This window comes from Euleptes europaea, chromosome 5, assembly GCF_029931775.1.
Source record: "Euleptes europaea isolate rEulEur1 chromosome 5, rEulEur1.hap1, whole genome shotgun sequence".
Taxonomy (NCBI): domain Eukaryota; kingdom Metazoa; phylum Chordata; class Lepidosauria; order Squamata; family Sphaerodactylidae; genus Euleptes; species Euleptes europaea.
Window position 1 is genome coordinate 53,240,600 of NC_079316.1, and position 14,625 is coordinate 53,255,224.

General features: G+C 43.2%; 1 protein-coding gene across 1 annotated transcript; it reads left to right on the forward strand.

Annotated features, from left to right (window-relative positions):
- Positions 1 to 9,298: 9,298 nt before the first annotated feature.
- On the forward strand, positions 9,299 to 14,142 carry NPM3 (nucleophosmin/nucleoplasmin 3). The gene is made up of 5 exons (XM_056850192.1): positions 9,299 to 9,381; positions 11,236 to 11,321; positions 12,537 to 12,656; positions 13,470 to 13,563; positions 14,006 to 14,142. Exons 1-5 carry the CDS (start codon positions 9,306 to 9,308, stop codon positions 14,131 to 14,133), a joined length of 504 nt encoding a protein of 167 aa, XP_056706170.1. The 5' UTR covers positions 9,299 to 9,305; the 3' UTR covers positions 14,134 to 14,142.
- The last annotated feature ends 483 nt before the right edge of the window (positions 14,143 to 14,625 follow it).

Genomic DNA, 14,625 nt, shown 5'->3' on the forward strand with positions numbered 1-14,625 from the left:
AATCTTACACTGACCGTGTGTGTGTTAAGTGCCATCAAGTCGCTTCCGACTCATGGCGACCCTATGAATGAAAGTCCTCCAAAATGTCTTATCTTTGACAGCCTTGCTCAGATCTTACAAATTGAAGGCTGTGGCTTCCTTTATTGAGTCAGTCCATCTCTTGTTGGGTCTTCCTCTTTTCCTGCTGCCCTCACGTTTTCCTGGCATGATTGTCTTTTCCAGTGACTCTTGTCTCATGACGTGACCAAAATACGATAGCCTCAGTTTAGTCATTTTAGCTTCTAGGGTCAGTTCAGGCTTGATTTGATCTATAACCCACTGATTTGTTTTTTTTTTTTTGGCAGTCCACGGAATCCGTAACACTCTCCTCCAACACCATATCTCAAAGGAATTTATTCTGTTCCCATCAGCCTTTCTCACCGTCCAGCCTTCACACCCATACATAGCAATAGGGAATACGATGGCATGAACTAATCTAGTCCTGGTAGCCAGTGACACATCCTTACACTTCAAAATCCTTTCTAGCTCCTTCATGGCGGCCCTTCCCAGTCTCAATCTCCTCCTGATTTCTTGGCTGCAGTCTGCCTTTTGGTTGATGGTGGAGCCAAGGAATAGAAAGTCTTCAACAATTTCAATTTCCTTATTGTCAACCTTAAAGTTGTGTAATTCTCCTGTAGTCATTACTTTTGTTTTCTTGATGTTCAGCTATAGTCCTGCTTTGGCATTTTCTCTTAACTTTCAGCAGTAGTCGTTTCAAATCTTCACTATTTTCTGCCAATAATGTGTCATCAGCATATCTCAAATTATTAATGTTCCTTCCAATTTTCACTCCACCTTAATCTAAATCTAATCCAGCTTTCCTAATTATATTTCTGCATATAAATTGAAGAGATAGGGAGATAAAATACATCCTTGACCAAGTAGGATCTAAAAAAAGGACCAGACGCGTTTCGGCCTCAGAAGGCCTTCCTCAGTGGTCAGTAATATAGCTATAATTTAGCAGCCATCCTAATAATATAATTACATCATAAAGAACAGTAAAAAATGTATAAAAGCCCTTCTAGTATAGTGAAGCTCCCTGTAAGTTTATTTCTTATACACAAGAAAGTGGCTTCCATGTCTCACCTTCTGTTGGATGCCTGGCTCTTAATGATTGTATACATCAAGCAGTGTAATAGGACAAGTTTGATTCCCCCTTCTTCCTGAGATAAAAATTTAGTCTCCCGTATCTCCCTGTAATGAATCTATAACATCCCAGAACGGTAGTAGCTAAAGCTGCTGAAATTATATTCTTTGAACCCAGCTATATTGACGGCACTTTACACACACCCACATCACTTGATGGAACTGTTACAACCCAGTTATGTTAATTACATCATCTCTGATTTTAGCCTAGCTTTTTTTTTTCAACCACCAGTTTAACACTTGATCAAGTCTGATCCTAACTGATATGTGTCCTCAAGCTTCTTTTTTAGACCTCAAGGTTCTTTCTTGCTATTCTTAGCACTTAAAACAAGAGACTCTTCAAGTCTTATATCTGAATATATGTCCCATAAATCTCCACAGATTTTGGATCTCACATACATCATTCTATCTTTGCCATTTTCCAGTGTTTAAAGACCTTCGCAAAACTAATGAAGGTGTCTACATTTCCCCCCTCTTACTGTCTGGGGAATTTCTTCAGATCCAGTTCTGATACCTGAAAACTTAAATTAGTGTTTCCAAGTCCAGCTCTTAACTGAAGCACCTCCATCTCATACTGTCATTAAGCGCTCTGCTCTTTAAAGTCCTATGGAATGTAAAGTGGCATGCACAGCACGAAGAATAGAACAATTAGCTGCTAGTCTGTGAATGGTGCTCCTGTCCTGTTTAATCACAAACTGAGTAATGTGTGGCATATGGAACAAAGTGATCAAGAGACCTGGAATATAATTGATCACTGAGCAGATAACCTTTTAGGCCACAGTTTTTCTCACTGCCTCCTACTATGCAATGAGTAGTATAAGGAACACCAGTGCAGTAGCTTGGAAACGAGAACAACTTGCTACAGTTAGTCCATTTTCTAATGAAGACAAGATATCTGTGTGAGGAAGGCTATTGACTCTGAAGGGAACTGCAGCTGCCCATAGGTTTACATATCACGACTCTGTCCAGCACATTTTAGCCCTTAGCACTATTTCACCATGCTTTGTTATCTTTAAACGTTGCATGTTTACAGGCCTTTGCTGTAGTGCCCTTGGATGTATGTGCATGTTGTCACATCAGTGACCCACGGTCCTCTTGAGAGGAATCTTGATGTTGGGCTTTCCAGTGCCAAAATACTCTTTAGGCAGGTGGTACTAGAGGAAAACTGGTCTTCTGAACAAATTACTCATTTGTTTCATTCTGTTTCAGATTTCTGAATGAGCAACAAAGGAACTGAAGTTTATAGTGGCATGTAGGCAGAAATAAGCCTTCTGTGAACCTGTTTTATTTTGTGGTCGAAAACATGCATGGGAACAGGTTAACATTCTGCCAAAGACTTGCAGAGAATACAATAGTGAGAAAACAGTCTTATATAAATGCTTGCATGTATTGATAGTGAGGAAACAGTCTTATATAAATGCTTGCATGTATTGATATGTAATACAATAGCTTTACTGTGTAGTATCTTTCCATATCACTCAAAGCAAAATGATGTGCCCTAGAAGAACAAGATTGATTTGTTGGACAGAGCATAACTATTCCAGATGTTGAGCTGGACAGGAAAAGGCTCTTGAATAGAAAAGGGGTGGGCCAAACAAGAGAAGGAACTTCAGGCTACAAGGGCCTTTTATTCAATCTCTGGATAGATGTTCAATTCATACCAACTTATGAGTCAAGTCTTTATAGAGCAGCATGTGCTAGTTAGTAGGATGCCAGACGTAATTTCAGTCATTGGACGCCTCCCAGTTAAGGAATGGTCCTGACAATAGTGCAAATGGTGTTGGAATAGCAAGTACATTTTATAACGTTCTGTTGTCTGCCTTTTATAGTGATCACAAGTGGTTATACCCCACCCTAAATGTCCAAAGTCTGTAACTAACATTTCATTAGGAAAATCTATATAACAAAAATGAAACCAGTTTCAAAATCTGAGTAAGACTTGACACCTTAATTTAAGATGTTGATGGACAAGGAAGCGATGGGCAGTGTTTTTGTCTGAGGAAAGGAGTAAGTGGGATGAAGAGTAACTGTGTGCACTGTTTGGTGACTCTCTGGTAGAAATTACACTCCCATTTTCAGGTTTTTCCCCCCTCTCTAACCAGGAGGGTTAGAAATCACAGCTGGTGCTTAAAAACAAACTTTACTGAGGCAGATCCTGCTTTATGCATCTGAAAAAATAGCGTTCAGATTACATATATCCAAAGCTACAAAAAGCAGAATGAAAGAAGGGGGTGATTATTACAAAGGAGGGCCAGGAAGCCCAGCTTGTCATTGTAGCCCCCACAGTTTTGCTGTTCATAGTTGGGCATATATAATCACACCTGGCCTTTTGATGGTGTGGCTTCAAGGTCCTCCTAACCCAGTGGGCTCTGGTTCATGGAAGCTTATGCCACACTAATTTTCCTTGTCTTTAAGGTGCTGAAAGACTTCGCTAGCTGTAGCAGATTTAACAGGCTATCCTTCAGGAATTTGTTTTGTAGGGATTGCTGGGTTATTTTCCTCACAATGTCAGCAAGATAAGATATTTCTGAGCCCTTCAAACCTCACCCGTGGGAGGCCAAATTGCTGGTCATAGAAGTTACCTTTCCAAAATCCCACTGGGCCCATAAAGGAAAGCATTTGTATATTCATCTCTTGTTTCAAAAAAGAATTATGGAATTATGGCAGACCAAGAAAAAGTGGGAGTTGCTGTAACAAGCTGCAACAGCAAGAAACTTGGAAAGCCCCAAGAGATGCATTAGTGCTGAGTAACTGTAATTAGGCTTATATATAATTGCCTGTTTGGTTTATCTTGAGCCATCTGCAACTTCAATTTGAGGGGAAAGGGTACAAGGGGGGGAATCTCATGAAGTCCAGTATAGCCTTCTCCAGACCCATGCCCACTGAGCAATCATTTTCACTTTAAAGAAGCTTTAAAGAAGCTGAAATTATAATCCAACAAAAAGAGGACCCGTGGACATGTAGCAGAGGGGAAATCCCATCTGCCAGCTGTACCCCTTTCTTCCCCTTGCTCTAATTGCTTATTTTTCCTCCTGCCCCAGCCAATCCCATTTTTAAAAAAACATAACCTTCTTCCCCCCAAAGAAGCAGGAAGTCAGACACGAGGAAACTGAGAATGCATAAAAGGCCTGTAAGGTGTGTCATGCATAACTTCCATTAGCTAGAGCCCACTTACTCTAATGCATGATGCACACTCTTCAAGCAGCAGAAGGGGGAGGGGGGAAGTTTCTAGAATTTTGTCAGAAGGTCCAAATTTCAGGACATAAGTGATTGCCTTTTTTTTTTTTTTTTGCCGTCAAGTCACAGCTGACTTACAGCGATCCTATGGAGTTTTCAAGGCAAGAGACTTTTGGAGGGGCTTTGCCATTGTCTGTCTCTGCGTCACACCCCTGGTATTCCTTAGAGGTCTCCCATCCAAATACTTGCCAGAGTCAAGGCTGAGAGAGTGTGACTGACCAGCTCACTTCCATGGCAGAGTGGGGATTTGAACCTGGGTTTCCCAGATCCTAGTTCAACATTTTAACCACTACACCATGCTGGCTCTCACTTATTGGCATAACATTCCAGTAAAAAAAAGAAGATAAGCCACGCCCAACTGTTGATGAATGTGAATAGAACCAGGACAATTATTTTCTGTAGAGGGTTTCTATTGAATCAAAGTCTGATAGTATCAAATCTGCATTTACATTCAAATTCAGTGGTTTCTAAAAGGGGAGAGAAGCAAGTAATGAGCTATCTTTACAGGTTTATACACACTATTCAGATTCATGCTAATGGTGAGAGGGCCCCACCCATTCTGAAGGATCATTGCCTTTCTTGACTGGATCTTTTTTTCATCTCAGCTGCGCAGAGTAATTTTAACACTATGACCTGGAGATAGATCACGATGGGTAGCTGTGTTAGTCTGTCACCAGCAGTGGAAAAGAGCAAGAGTCCAGCAGCACCTTAAAGACTAACCGTTTCTTCAGATGCAACTGGAATGTGATTCCATCTATCCTTAAGTAGAGATGAGTGAATTAGACACACTATGGCAATGTAAATGTCAAAAGCAAGTACCGGTAAATGACATTAGCAGGCGTGATTGGATTAGGTGTGATGGTAGGCGTGGAAAAATCAGCATTGGTAATGAGGCAGGAATCCCAGATCTCTATTTACAGGAGAACGCAGTCTCCAGCTTCATTATTAGTTGTAATAAAGGGATTTCAAAAGAAGATTAGAAAGAGACTGCTGAATTACAACTAATAATGAAGCTCAAGACTATGCATTCTCCAGGACTTAATAGAGATCTGGGATTCCTGTCTCAATGCTGATTTCTCCATGCCTACTACCCCTCTAAGCCCTGACCTGGATGGCCCAGGCTAGCCTGATCTCGTCAGATCTCAGAAGCTAAACAGGGTCAGCCCTGGTTAGTATTTGGATGGGAGACCGTCAAGGAATACCAGGGTTGCTGTGCAGAGGAAGGCACTGGCAAACCACCTCTGTTAGTCTCTTGCCATGAAAACCCCCCAAAAAAGGGGTCGCCATAAGTCGGCTGCGACTTGATGGCACTTTACACACACACTACCCCTCTGCATATCACACCTAATCCAATCATGCCTGCTAATGTCATTTACTTGTTTTTGACATTTACATTGTGTGTCTAATTAACTCGTCTCCATTGAAGGATAGATGGAGTCACATTCCAGCTGTATCTGAAGAAGTGAACTGTGGCTCAGGAAAGCTCATACCCAGCCCAAAATTTAGTTAGTGTTTAAGGTGCTACTGGACTCTTGCTCTTTTCTACTACTATGACCTGGGAAAGTGCTGGAGATTGTACATTGTTCCCAGTTTCTTTAGCTTCAGTCCCTATATCTCAATTACCAAGGAGAGGTTTCCTTAACCTCTAGAACAGCTAGCAACATGCATCATCACCTTTTGTGTTCCGAACTTCTACACCATTGTAGACAATGCAATCAAATAGCAGTAGACATCTAACAAACAATGCAATAGGACTAGGGCCACAAAAATTAGAAACAATGCAAAGGTGGTATATGTCACAAACTACAAAAATTGAAATACAAAAGTAGAAAACATAATAAAGAGTAAGACAATGCATACAATAAACAGTGGAATAAACTGCAATGCTTTTCTGTTGATAAAAGTGTCCTCCAATTATACTTTTCCCCCCAGTGGGGACCTATCATTCTTCCCTGCTCCATTTTCTCACAACAACCACTCGTATTAGTTGGATGAGTCTGAGAGAATGTGACTAGCCCAAGATCACCCAGCAAGCTTCCATGGTACAGTGGGGATTTGAACTCAGGTGATTAGGATTCTTCTTGAATACTCTATCCTTTACACCAGGCCTTTATTTCCTTTATAGAATCTGTCATGCTGATGTGTAAGAATTGTTTATATCTTGGCTGACATAATACGGTGAAATTCTGAGAGGCATAATGCCATGCAGATGACTGGAATTGCAACCCCACCACACACACAACCCTCCCCCCCCCAAAAAAATTTTTTGTTTGTCTCTGAACTAATAGGCATTTTTCTTTGACAGGACAGGAAGGAAACTGCCTCAATGCAAGGAGAATATGATGTCTGGTAGCTTTGGGATTGCTCCATTCCCAGCACTTGTGAGTTCAACCTTCTCATCTTTTGACTTATGACAACAGTAATCAGCTACCAGGAAAACTCATCAGGATCCCACTGGGCTTATAACCCTCCTACTTTTACTGCAAAGGAATAAAATACTATAAAGATGACATTCAGCAAAATGCCCCCTGCCTTCACTTACAGCTGGGAAATCGACCAGGCCTCACCAAAACTCTCCCTCTGTCTATGTAAGGCCAGTAGATATTTGGAGCTGCCCCTCAGAGCAGGACTGTTTTTGAAATCTCCAGAAAACAGCTCATCATATCATGGCTTTGGCCTCCATGGGAAAATAAGGCTGGCCGTGGAGGGGACTGCTGATTTTAAAAGCCATCGAGCTGATAGATTCCTGAATGCTACTGCAGAACTATGACAGGTGAGTCTTCTGATCCTTAATGCTGACAGGGCCAGTCTTGATTAACAAGGCAGTGTTGCCAAGGTCGGTAATGTGCTGGTCCATTTCAAAACACTCTGTAGGCCTCAGCAACCCCAAAGTATTGGTCAGGTCACTAATATATATTTATTTACATGTTGATAATTGAAATGTCTTCAGCCTGCCTTCTTCCTATATGGGCCAGCCAGCTAAGATCCTCTTTGCAGGCCCAGTTGCTCTCTGTACCTCTCTCTGTAGAGATGAATGGGTTGTGATCAGGCAGGGCCTTTTCAGTGGTAGGACCTAAAATTTTGAAAGCCCCTTGAGCCTTGTCTAGCCCCTACCATACTGTTCCTTAGGCACCAAGTCAAAATTTTGAACCGAAGGGTTATCTGTGTTTTAGTTGGGGTTTTTTTGTGGCCTGCTTCAAGCCTGAAGGCTTATTTTAATGCTAATGTTATATCCCTATATATAATTTTACATCTCTTTTTGTTTTGAATACTGATAATTTTAATGTATTGTTTTTATGAGTCTTTCAGTTTTACCTTGTGAACTGTCTTGGAGGACATCTCTGGTTAGGCCACAAAACAATACAGCAATGTTCTTACCAATTGTGAAGAATAAGGGTTTTTAACCCAAGGTCTTCACTTCCTACTCACAGTATTTAAAGGATTTCCCTATCTTTTCCGTGCATACAAAATAGGAGATTCTAACCCAAATTCATGATTTGTATGCAATCTATGGCTGTAGTTAAATTAATGCATGTAGGTGGAGACTGCAAGCAATGTAAAAGCTACACTCTTGCCATCTTCCCTTCCAATTTTGGCTAAGTTGATGGACATTTTAAAGAACTCCATTTAAACAACTTTTTTTTTTCAGGGAAAGAACTCCACTTGGGATGAGGGGAGAGTAAAGGTTGGGTATATTTGGGCCCACAGATCATACATCCACGCAAACTCTCCTCTGAGTTATCGCCATGCTTGTTCTCTTACCTCCACCTGTTACCCTGTCCAGAAATCTTCACATGTTACAATAACTATGGATGTCTCTTTGCAAGTAGAGAATCCTAGGGGGCCTAACCAGGTGGAGCTTTTCCCGACCCTGTTTCTTGCTGCGCTCTGACCTTTTTCGTGTTTCCGTCATTTGCCAGTTTTTGATCTGGGTTCGTATTTCTGTAACTTTGAGCAACGTGCGGCTCTTCTTGACAACTTTTGGACTTGCTCCGGCTATGCCAGCGGATGAGGGGCAACTCACCTCTGCCAGGTACGGTGTGCATTGGTCCTGGCACTGCACCCTATAAAACCCCAGATTGCCCCTCACCTTTTCTGAGGCTGAATGATATTTCAGAATCTTAGGGCTGTTTAGCTTAAAAAGAAGGCGGCTGAGGGGAGACATGATAGGGGCCTATAAAATTAGGCACGGTTTGGAGAGAGTGGACAGGGAGACGTTTTTCTCCCTCTCCCATAATACTAGAACTAATAACATAACATAATACTAGAATAGGTCATCTGCTAAAGCTGGAGGGTGAGAGATTCAAAACAGATAAAAGGGAGTATTTTTTCACACAACACGTAGTTAAATTGTGGAACTCCCTGCCCCAGGATGTAGTGATGGCTGCCAGCTTGGAAGGCTTTAAGAGGGGAGTGGACATGGAGGAAAGGGGTATTCATGGCTACTAGTTAGAATGGATACTAGTCATGATACATACCTATTCTCTCCAGGATCAGAGGAGCATGCCTATTAGGTGCTGTGAAAAACAGGCAGGATGGTGCTGCTGCAGTCTTGTTTGGGGGCTTCCTAGAGGCACCTGGTTGGCCCCTGTGTGAACGGACTGCTGGACTTGATGGGCCTTGGTCTGATCCAGCAGGGCTTTTCTTATGTTCTCATTTTAAATTACCCCCTCTCACACACACACAAATGGACAGATTCTTTTCAAACGGATCTTAGAAAATGCAATTACCTCCTTACACGTCCCAGGGAGGAAAGCAGTCCCGCCCACCTCGTCCGCACCGGCCTTCTCATTGGGGGCCGCGCGATGCTGTGCGGTCGGAGGCGGACCCTGGCGAGTGCGGTGGTGAGGCTGTAGCCTCCTCCTCCCTCTTTCGGTGCAGGCATGGCTGCCTTCTTGGATCCGGAAAGCATCGTGGATGGCGCGGGAGCTCCGCTTTGCACCGGCGCCTTCCTGTTCGGTGAGTCCGAGTGGGAGATGTCGGCATCTGGAGACTGGGCGCTTTAAAGCGGCGAGCTTGTTGGAGAGGAAGACGATCTGCGTCCCTGAGACCAGATTTCATTTTGGGGGGGGGGGAGGATAAATACTACCGAGATCTGTGTGGCTGGCGTGTTGAACTTGGATGGGAATTGCTTGGACGGGGCTCTTCCAATAGTGATCCAAGCTCTGAGCGAGCCCAGCCCGGCAGCACGTGGCAACTCGTTGCTTTTCCAATAGCGCGGCTTAAGCCATCAACGTTACCGCGTGGTTTGGATCATTGAGTTAAGGGAGGGGAAGCTGTCCCGCCAGAGGTTTATTAGATCTTCCTCGGTAAAAATTGAGCTTGTCCTCCAAACAAATAAATGGCAAAGTTCTTTAATCCCAACTCCATAGTCCTACGTGCCGGTACGCTGGCGAAAGCACTACTGAGTTCAGTACGTAGGATCTGGCCTGGGGATCTTTTAGAGGTTGGAGGGGCGGGATAATATTTCTTAATAATAAATAATAGGATTTTAATGTGAACAGGGTTTTGTTTTGTTTTTCTGGGCCATGTTGGAAACATAATACATCCACTTGTATCTCTAGTAGTTAAAGTTTTAAATTGTAACCACAAATCATCTGCTATGTACTGCTATGTGACTCTTTAGTAAATATGATTGAGGTGCTTCAAGGGAATGTAAGTAGGGGGGAGAGTTGTGTGAAACCTTAAAAAAATTATTAAGCAAAGAAAAACAATGAAATGTTTGGAACAGGAAGTATGAATATTTGGTTTTGATATGCTGTTTAATTGTGGAAATTAAAAAAACAACACATGCCTACTACAAAAAGGCTGCCCAGATTCCAAGAGCCATCCTGTATAGGGTTCCCATCTTTACAAACTGAGGAGAGAGGGAGGCTAAACTTCCTGTCATCCAATCCAAAGCCCACACTTCAGCCATTAAACATACTTGTTTGCTGTGCTGTTTTATTGTGGGACTTGGGAACACAGTCATTTGAGTAGATGCAGAACAACTATGTCCTCCATTCTTTATTGTTAGCTGCCTCAGGAATCAATTATCTATACAGCAATAAACCATAAATAAAAAATAAAACAATAAGTATTTTAAAAAATTAGGAGTCTAATATGGCCACAGCAATAAATAGAAACTAATTAACTCTACCAGGAGAAGTCTTAAAGCTTCAGCAATGAATAGAATAGCAATTAACACCATGGGGGGGAATCTGTAGAAGGCCATCAACAGCATACCATCAATATGACAAATGTTACAATAAATCTTATCTAGTACCATTTGCATCCTGCCTTTCCTGCAGAGAGCTAGGGCAGCAGATTGGCATTTCTTTATCCTCTCAACAATCCCAGAAGATGGGCAAGGCTGAGAGAATACGATTGGCCGAAGGTCACCTAGGAAGCCTAATTGATAAGTGGTGATTTGAACCTGGATCTCCAGGTCCTAGTCCAATGCTAACCTAACCACTATACTACACTGGCTCACTCACAGAACAAGGCAGGGGCAATCCTAACACAAAAAGGAAAACTAAAACCAAAGCTACGTAAAGGCTCAGAAACATACCCAAGGGCAAAAAGATATATATTTATCCGACACATGTAAAACATAATAAGATTGTCACCGATCAAATTATGAGGAGGACATTCCAGTCAAGGCATCCTAACAGTAGGCCCAGTCTCTTACCCACCCACCTTGCTTTGGAAGGTGGAGGCCTGCTGAGCCAAGCTTCTGAAAATGACCTTGGGTGGTGGATAGTTACAACCACAAATTTGACTTGTCTGATTCCCTTGTAAGTTGTAATGTTTGCTCTGTTGTATTTTCTTCAGGGTGCGAGTTGAACAGCCGTGCCCGATCATACACTTTTAAAGTATCTGAAGAGGATGACTCTGATCATACCCTAGCTTTGAACACGGTAAGGCAGTCTGGCCAGTCGTTGGGCATGTGAAGAGCATGACTGGTGAAATGCAGGCGGTCGAGAGCCACTTGCATCAGACAAAGGCTCCTTTTGCTGAAGAAAAGCACCAGTGGAACAGATTTGAGGGCTCCAGGTCTATGGTGGGCTGCTAACAACAGCTGCCAGAAGCTGGCAGTAGCAGTGAGATTGCTGGTTTAGGGCCACTTTAGCAATGGATTCTAAGAGCATCCCTCATTTGCTTCAATTATAAGTGAAAGGCACCATACATTTCTTATTTAAGCCTTGTACAGATTTTGGGCATGTGAGGAGCAGTGGCTTTTTCATCCTGGTTGAGGGATCACAGTCATCTAATTGACAGTGAGTGGGATCATGTCCCTCAGCCTTTTTGGAAGTAGGTGATAGTGTAGTAGGCTGTGCTGTATTGGGAAAGTGCTGAATTCATCATGAGAATACAATGTCTCTCTTCCAAGCTTGAACAAAGAACAAAGTTTCCTCAGTGTGGGTGCTAACAGCTCAGCATAGCCCACCCTTTACATATGTTAATTACCTCTGCTGGACCACCCTTGATTAAATTTTATATTTATCCTACTCTTCTACAGTTAGAAGTGGTCCTCACCCGCTCTCTATGAATTGGTTTCAATGTGGTTATTGTTTCAGGCTGGCCTCTCTTTATAATATCTCCCTACTCCTGCCCTTCTGTTGCTTGTAACTTCAAGGATTCGTATCTCCTGTGGGTGTATACATCATGCTTCTGATGTAGTGAGCTCTGAATTACAAAGTTTATTATGAAATAAATGTTACTTTTTTAAGGGGCCACGGGGTGCCTGTTTCATTTTAGTGTAGGCACCAATTCCTCCAATCAGTTTTAGGTAAACCATGCACTGACCAAACGCATGGGCCATCAGGAGAAGTCAGTGTCTTTTCCCCTAGGGATAAAAACCAGCGCCTGACTAGTCCTCAGCCTGCACAATCACTGAATCAGTACATTGAGAGGAGATCTAGACCTAATGGGTGTTTATTGGGTTATGTTTGAGTCTGAGAAAAGTGGAGGGGAATCTCTTCCTTTTACAACTTGGTTGCTCCTCTTAACTAGATCCTCCTGTGTTCTCTGTCTTTCTGCCTCCAGACACTGGTTCTGTGAGTTCATCTTTGTTGAGAACACTGCCTTTTCAATGACTGCCATTTTTGACACTTCTGTCTCTTGTTTTCAAGGTTTGCCTGTCAGAAGGTGCCAAGGATGAATGCAACATAGTGGAAGTTGTGGGCCGCAACTATCACAATGAAGAAATTGCCGTGCCAGTGGCCAATCTGAAGCTGTCATGCCAACCCTGGGTAAAATAGCCTACTGAAATGGGGCTTAGGCCCCAGGGAAGAGATGATTAGCAGCTACAGGGAATTTGAGTTGATAGGAAGAGGGGAAAAATGCTTTGCTTTACTAGTTTGAACTTAGAAGGCCTGGGACTGCCCATTGGATATTGTATAGACTTTGCAGTACTTGCAGCATTTAAGGAATCCTACAAGGGGAGCTGGTTAAATTATGACGATGCTGAGTTCTACAGTGTGTGCACTTTGGTCTGGCTAAGATGTCAGTCATTCTTTTAAGTCCTCAGTTCAAATGTATGGTTTGACGCAACATTAGTACAACAACTGGGACAAAATTGGGCATACTGGTTGGGATTGAAATTGTATCAGGGAAGCTGAATTTGTGGGCAACGAATAAGGGATTTCATTCAGATGTGCATGCAAAGTTCATGGTTTGGACAAGGGACAGAAGAGGGTCAGGACGGAGGGGCTGTGGCTCAGTGGTAGAGCATCTGCTTGGCATGCAGAAGGTCCCAGGTTCAATCCCCGACATCTCCAGTTAAAGGGACTAGGCAAGTAGGTGATGTGAAAGATCTCAGCCTGAGACCCTGGAGAGTCGCTGCTGGTCTGAGTAGACAATACTGACTTCGATGGGTCAGTATTCAGTAGAAGGCAGCTTCATGTGTTCATGGGTGTTCAGGAAAGACCACTGGAAACACGCTTGAATTAGCAGAAGGGAGAATAAAGCAAGAGTTTTCCTGATCTACTTTAAGGCCCAGGCAATGCCCTCCCCATTAAATTTCTATTTTTCCCTAACTTCTATTTCACTTCTTCTCTCCACAGCTGAGTTTGAATGATTTTCAGCTTCAGCCTCCGGTGACCTTCCGCTTGCGCTCAGGATCTGGTCCTGTTCACCTTGCTGGACTACACCAGATCTGTAAGGAAATCCAGAGAGCTATTATGTACAAAATGGGGTGCCCTGGGAATTTAGAGGTGGAGAGACATGTATGTTGCTTCTTAAGGACAGATGTGGTAGAGGGTAGGCCAGTATTCTTGTAACCATTGTTAGATGAGGCGACCTGGCATTCCTCAGCAATGTGCTGTGTTTCTGGGATGTGTGCAAACACTTTTGTCTCATCCTGCCAGGATGTAAGGAGGACTACCACATATTAGGTGGAAGAATGATTATATGCACCCCTTAGTTTGAACAAGGCAGGGTGGCGTGGATTGTTGTGTGAATACACTTCCCAAACTTAGGTAATTCAGTACTGGAGACAGTTGCCTTCTTGCTCATGGGATGAGCTTGGCAGAGAAAGGGGCTGAACCCGGTTTCCAGGTCTGAGGGAGGCTGTCAAATAACAGGACTGTCTTGGTCTCAGTTCATAAACAGGATCTCTTGGATGATGAATTGAGTGACGAGGACGAGGATTTTAGTGAGGAAGATAAGTTCAGTGACGAAGAAGAGCTCTCCCCTGTCAAGCCAGCCAAGAAGAAACAGAAGTCTTAGCTTGGCTCCCCCAAAAGGTACGTGCTTGCAGAGAGGACGGTGCAGCTTCCAAGGCCAGCAGATTCTTGCCACAGCGAAGCACCATGTTGTCCTTGGACTATTCATGGGCACCCTTGCTTTTCATAGCCCCATTCCAAAACAGCAGCTTCCAATAAGAAGCTCCCTTAAAATAAAAGTTCCGGGGCAAGTGGATGTTTTGCAGCCCTTCCCCTCTCTCCTGAGGTTTCCGTAGTCCAGGTGTCTGTCCATCTACTGCAGAGCTTCAGTTTTGCAGCAAGCAAAAAGAGAGGCTGGACTACTGCAGTGTTAATGGAAGCGCCTTTCCCTGGTGCCTTCAAAGCTGCAGGGGCTGACTTTGGGGATGGGAGGGGACATGTGGGTCTACCTGATCATTTTAGAATACTCCTGGCTTTGGCAAATCTACCCTGTTCTCTGTTGGGAGGAGGTGGACCAGCAGTATATGGATAGTGGCAGGAAGAGAGATTGCCATGC

Coding starts and splice junctions, on each gene's coding strand:
- NPM3 (XM_056850192.1), top strand. CDS start 9,306: ATGGCTGCCTTCTTGGATCCGGAAAGCATCGTGGATGGCGCGGGAGCT. Junction 11,322..12,536: donor ATACCCTAGCTTTGAACACG/GTAAGGCAGTCT, acceptor CTTGTTTTCAAG/GTTTGCCTGTCAGAAGGTGC. Junction 12,657..13,469: donor AGCTGTCATGCCAACCCTGG/GTAAAATAGCCT, acceptor TTCTCTCCACAG/CTGAGTTTGAATGATTTTCA.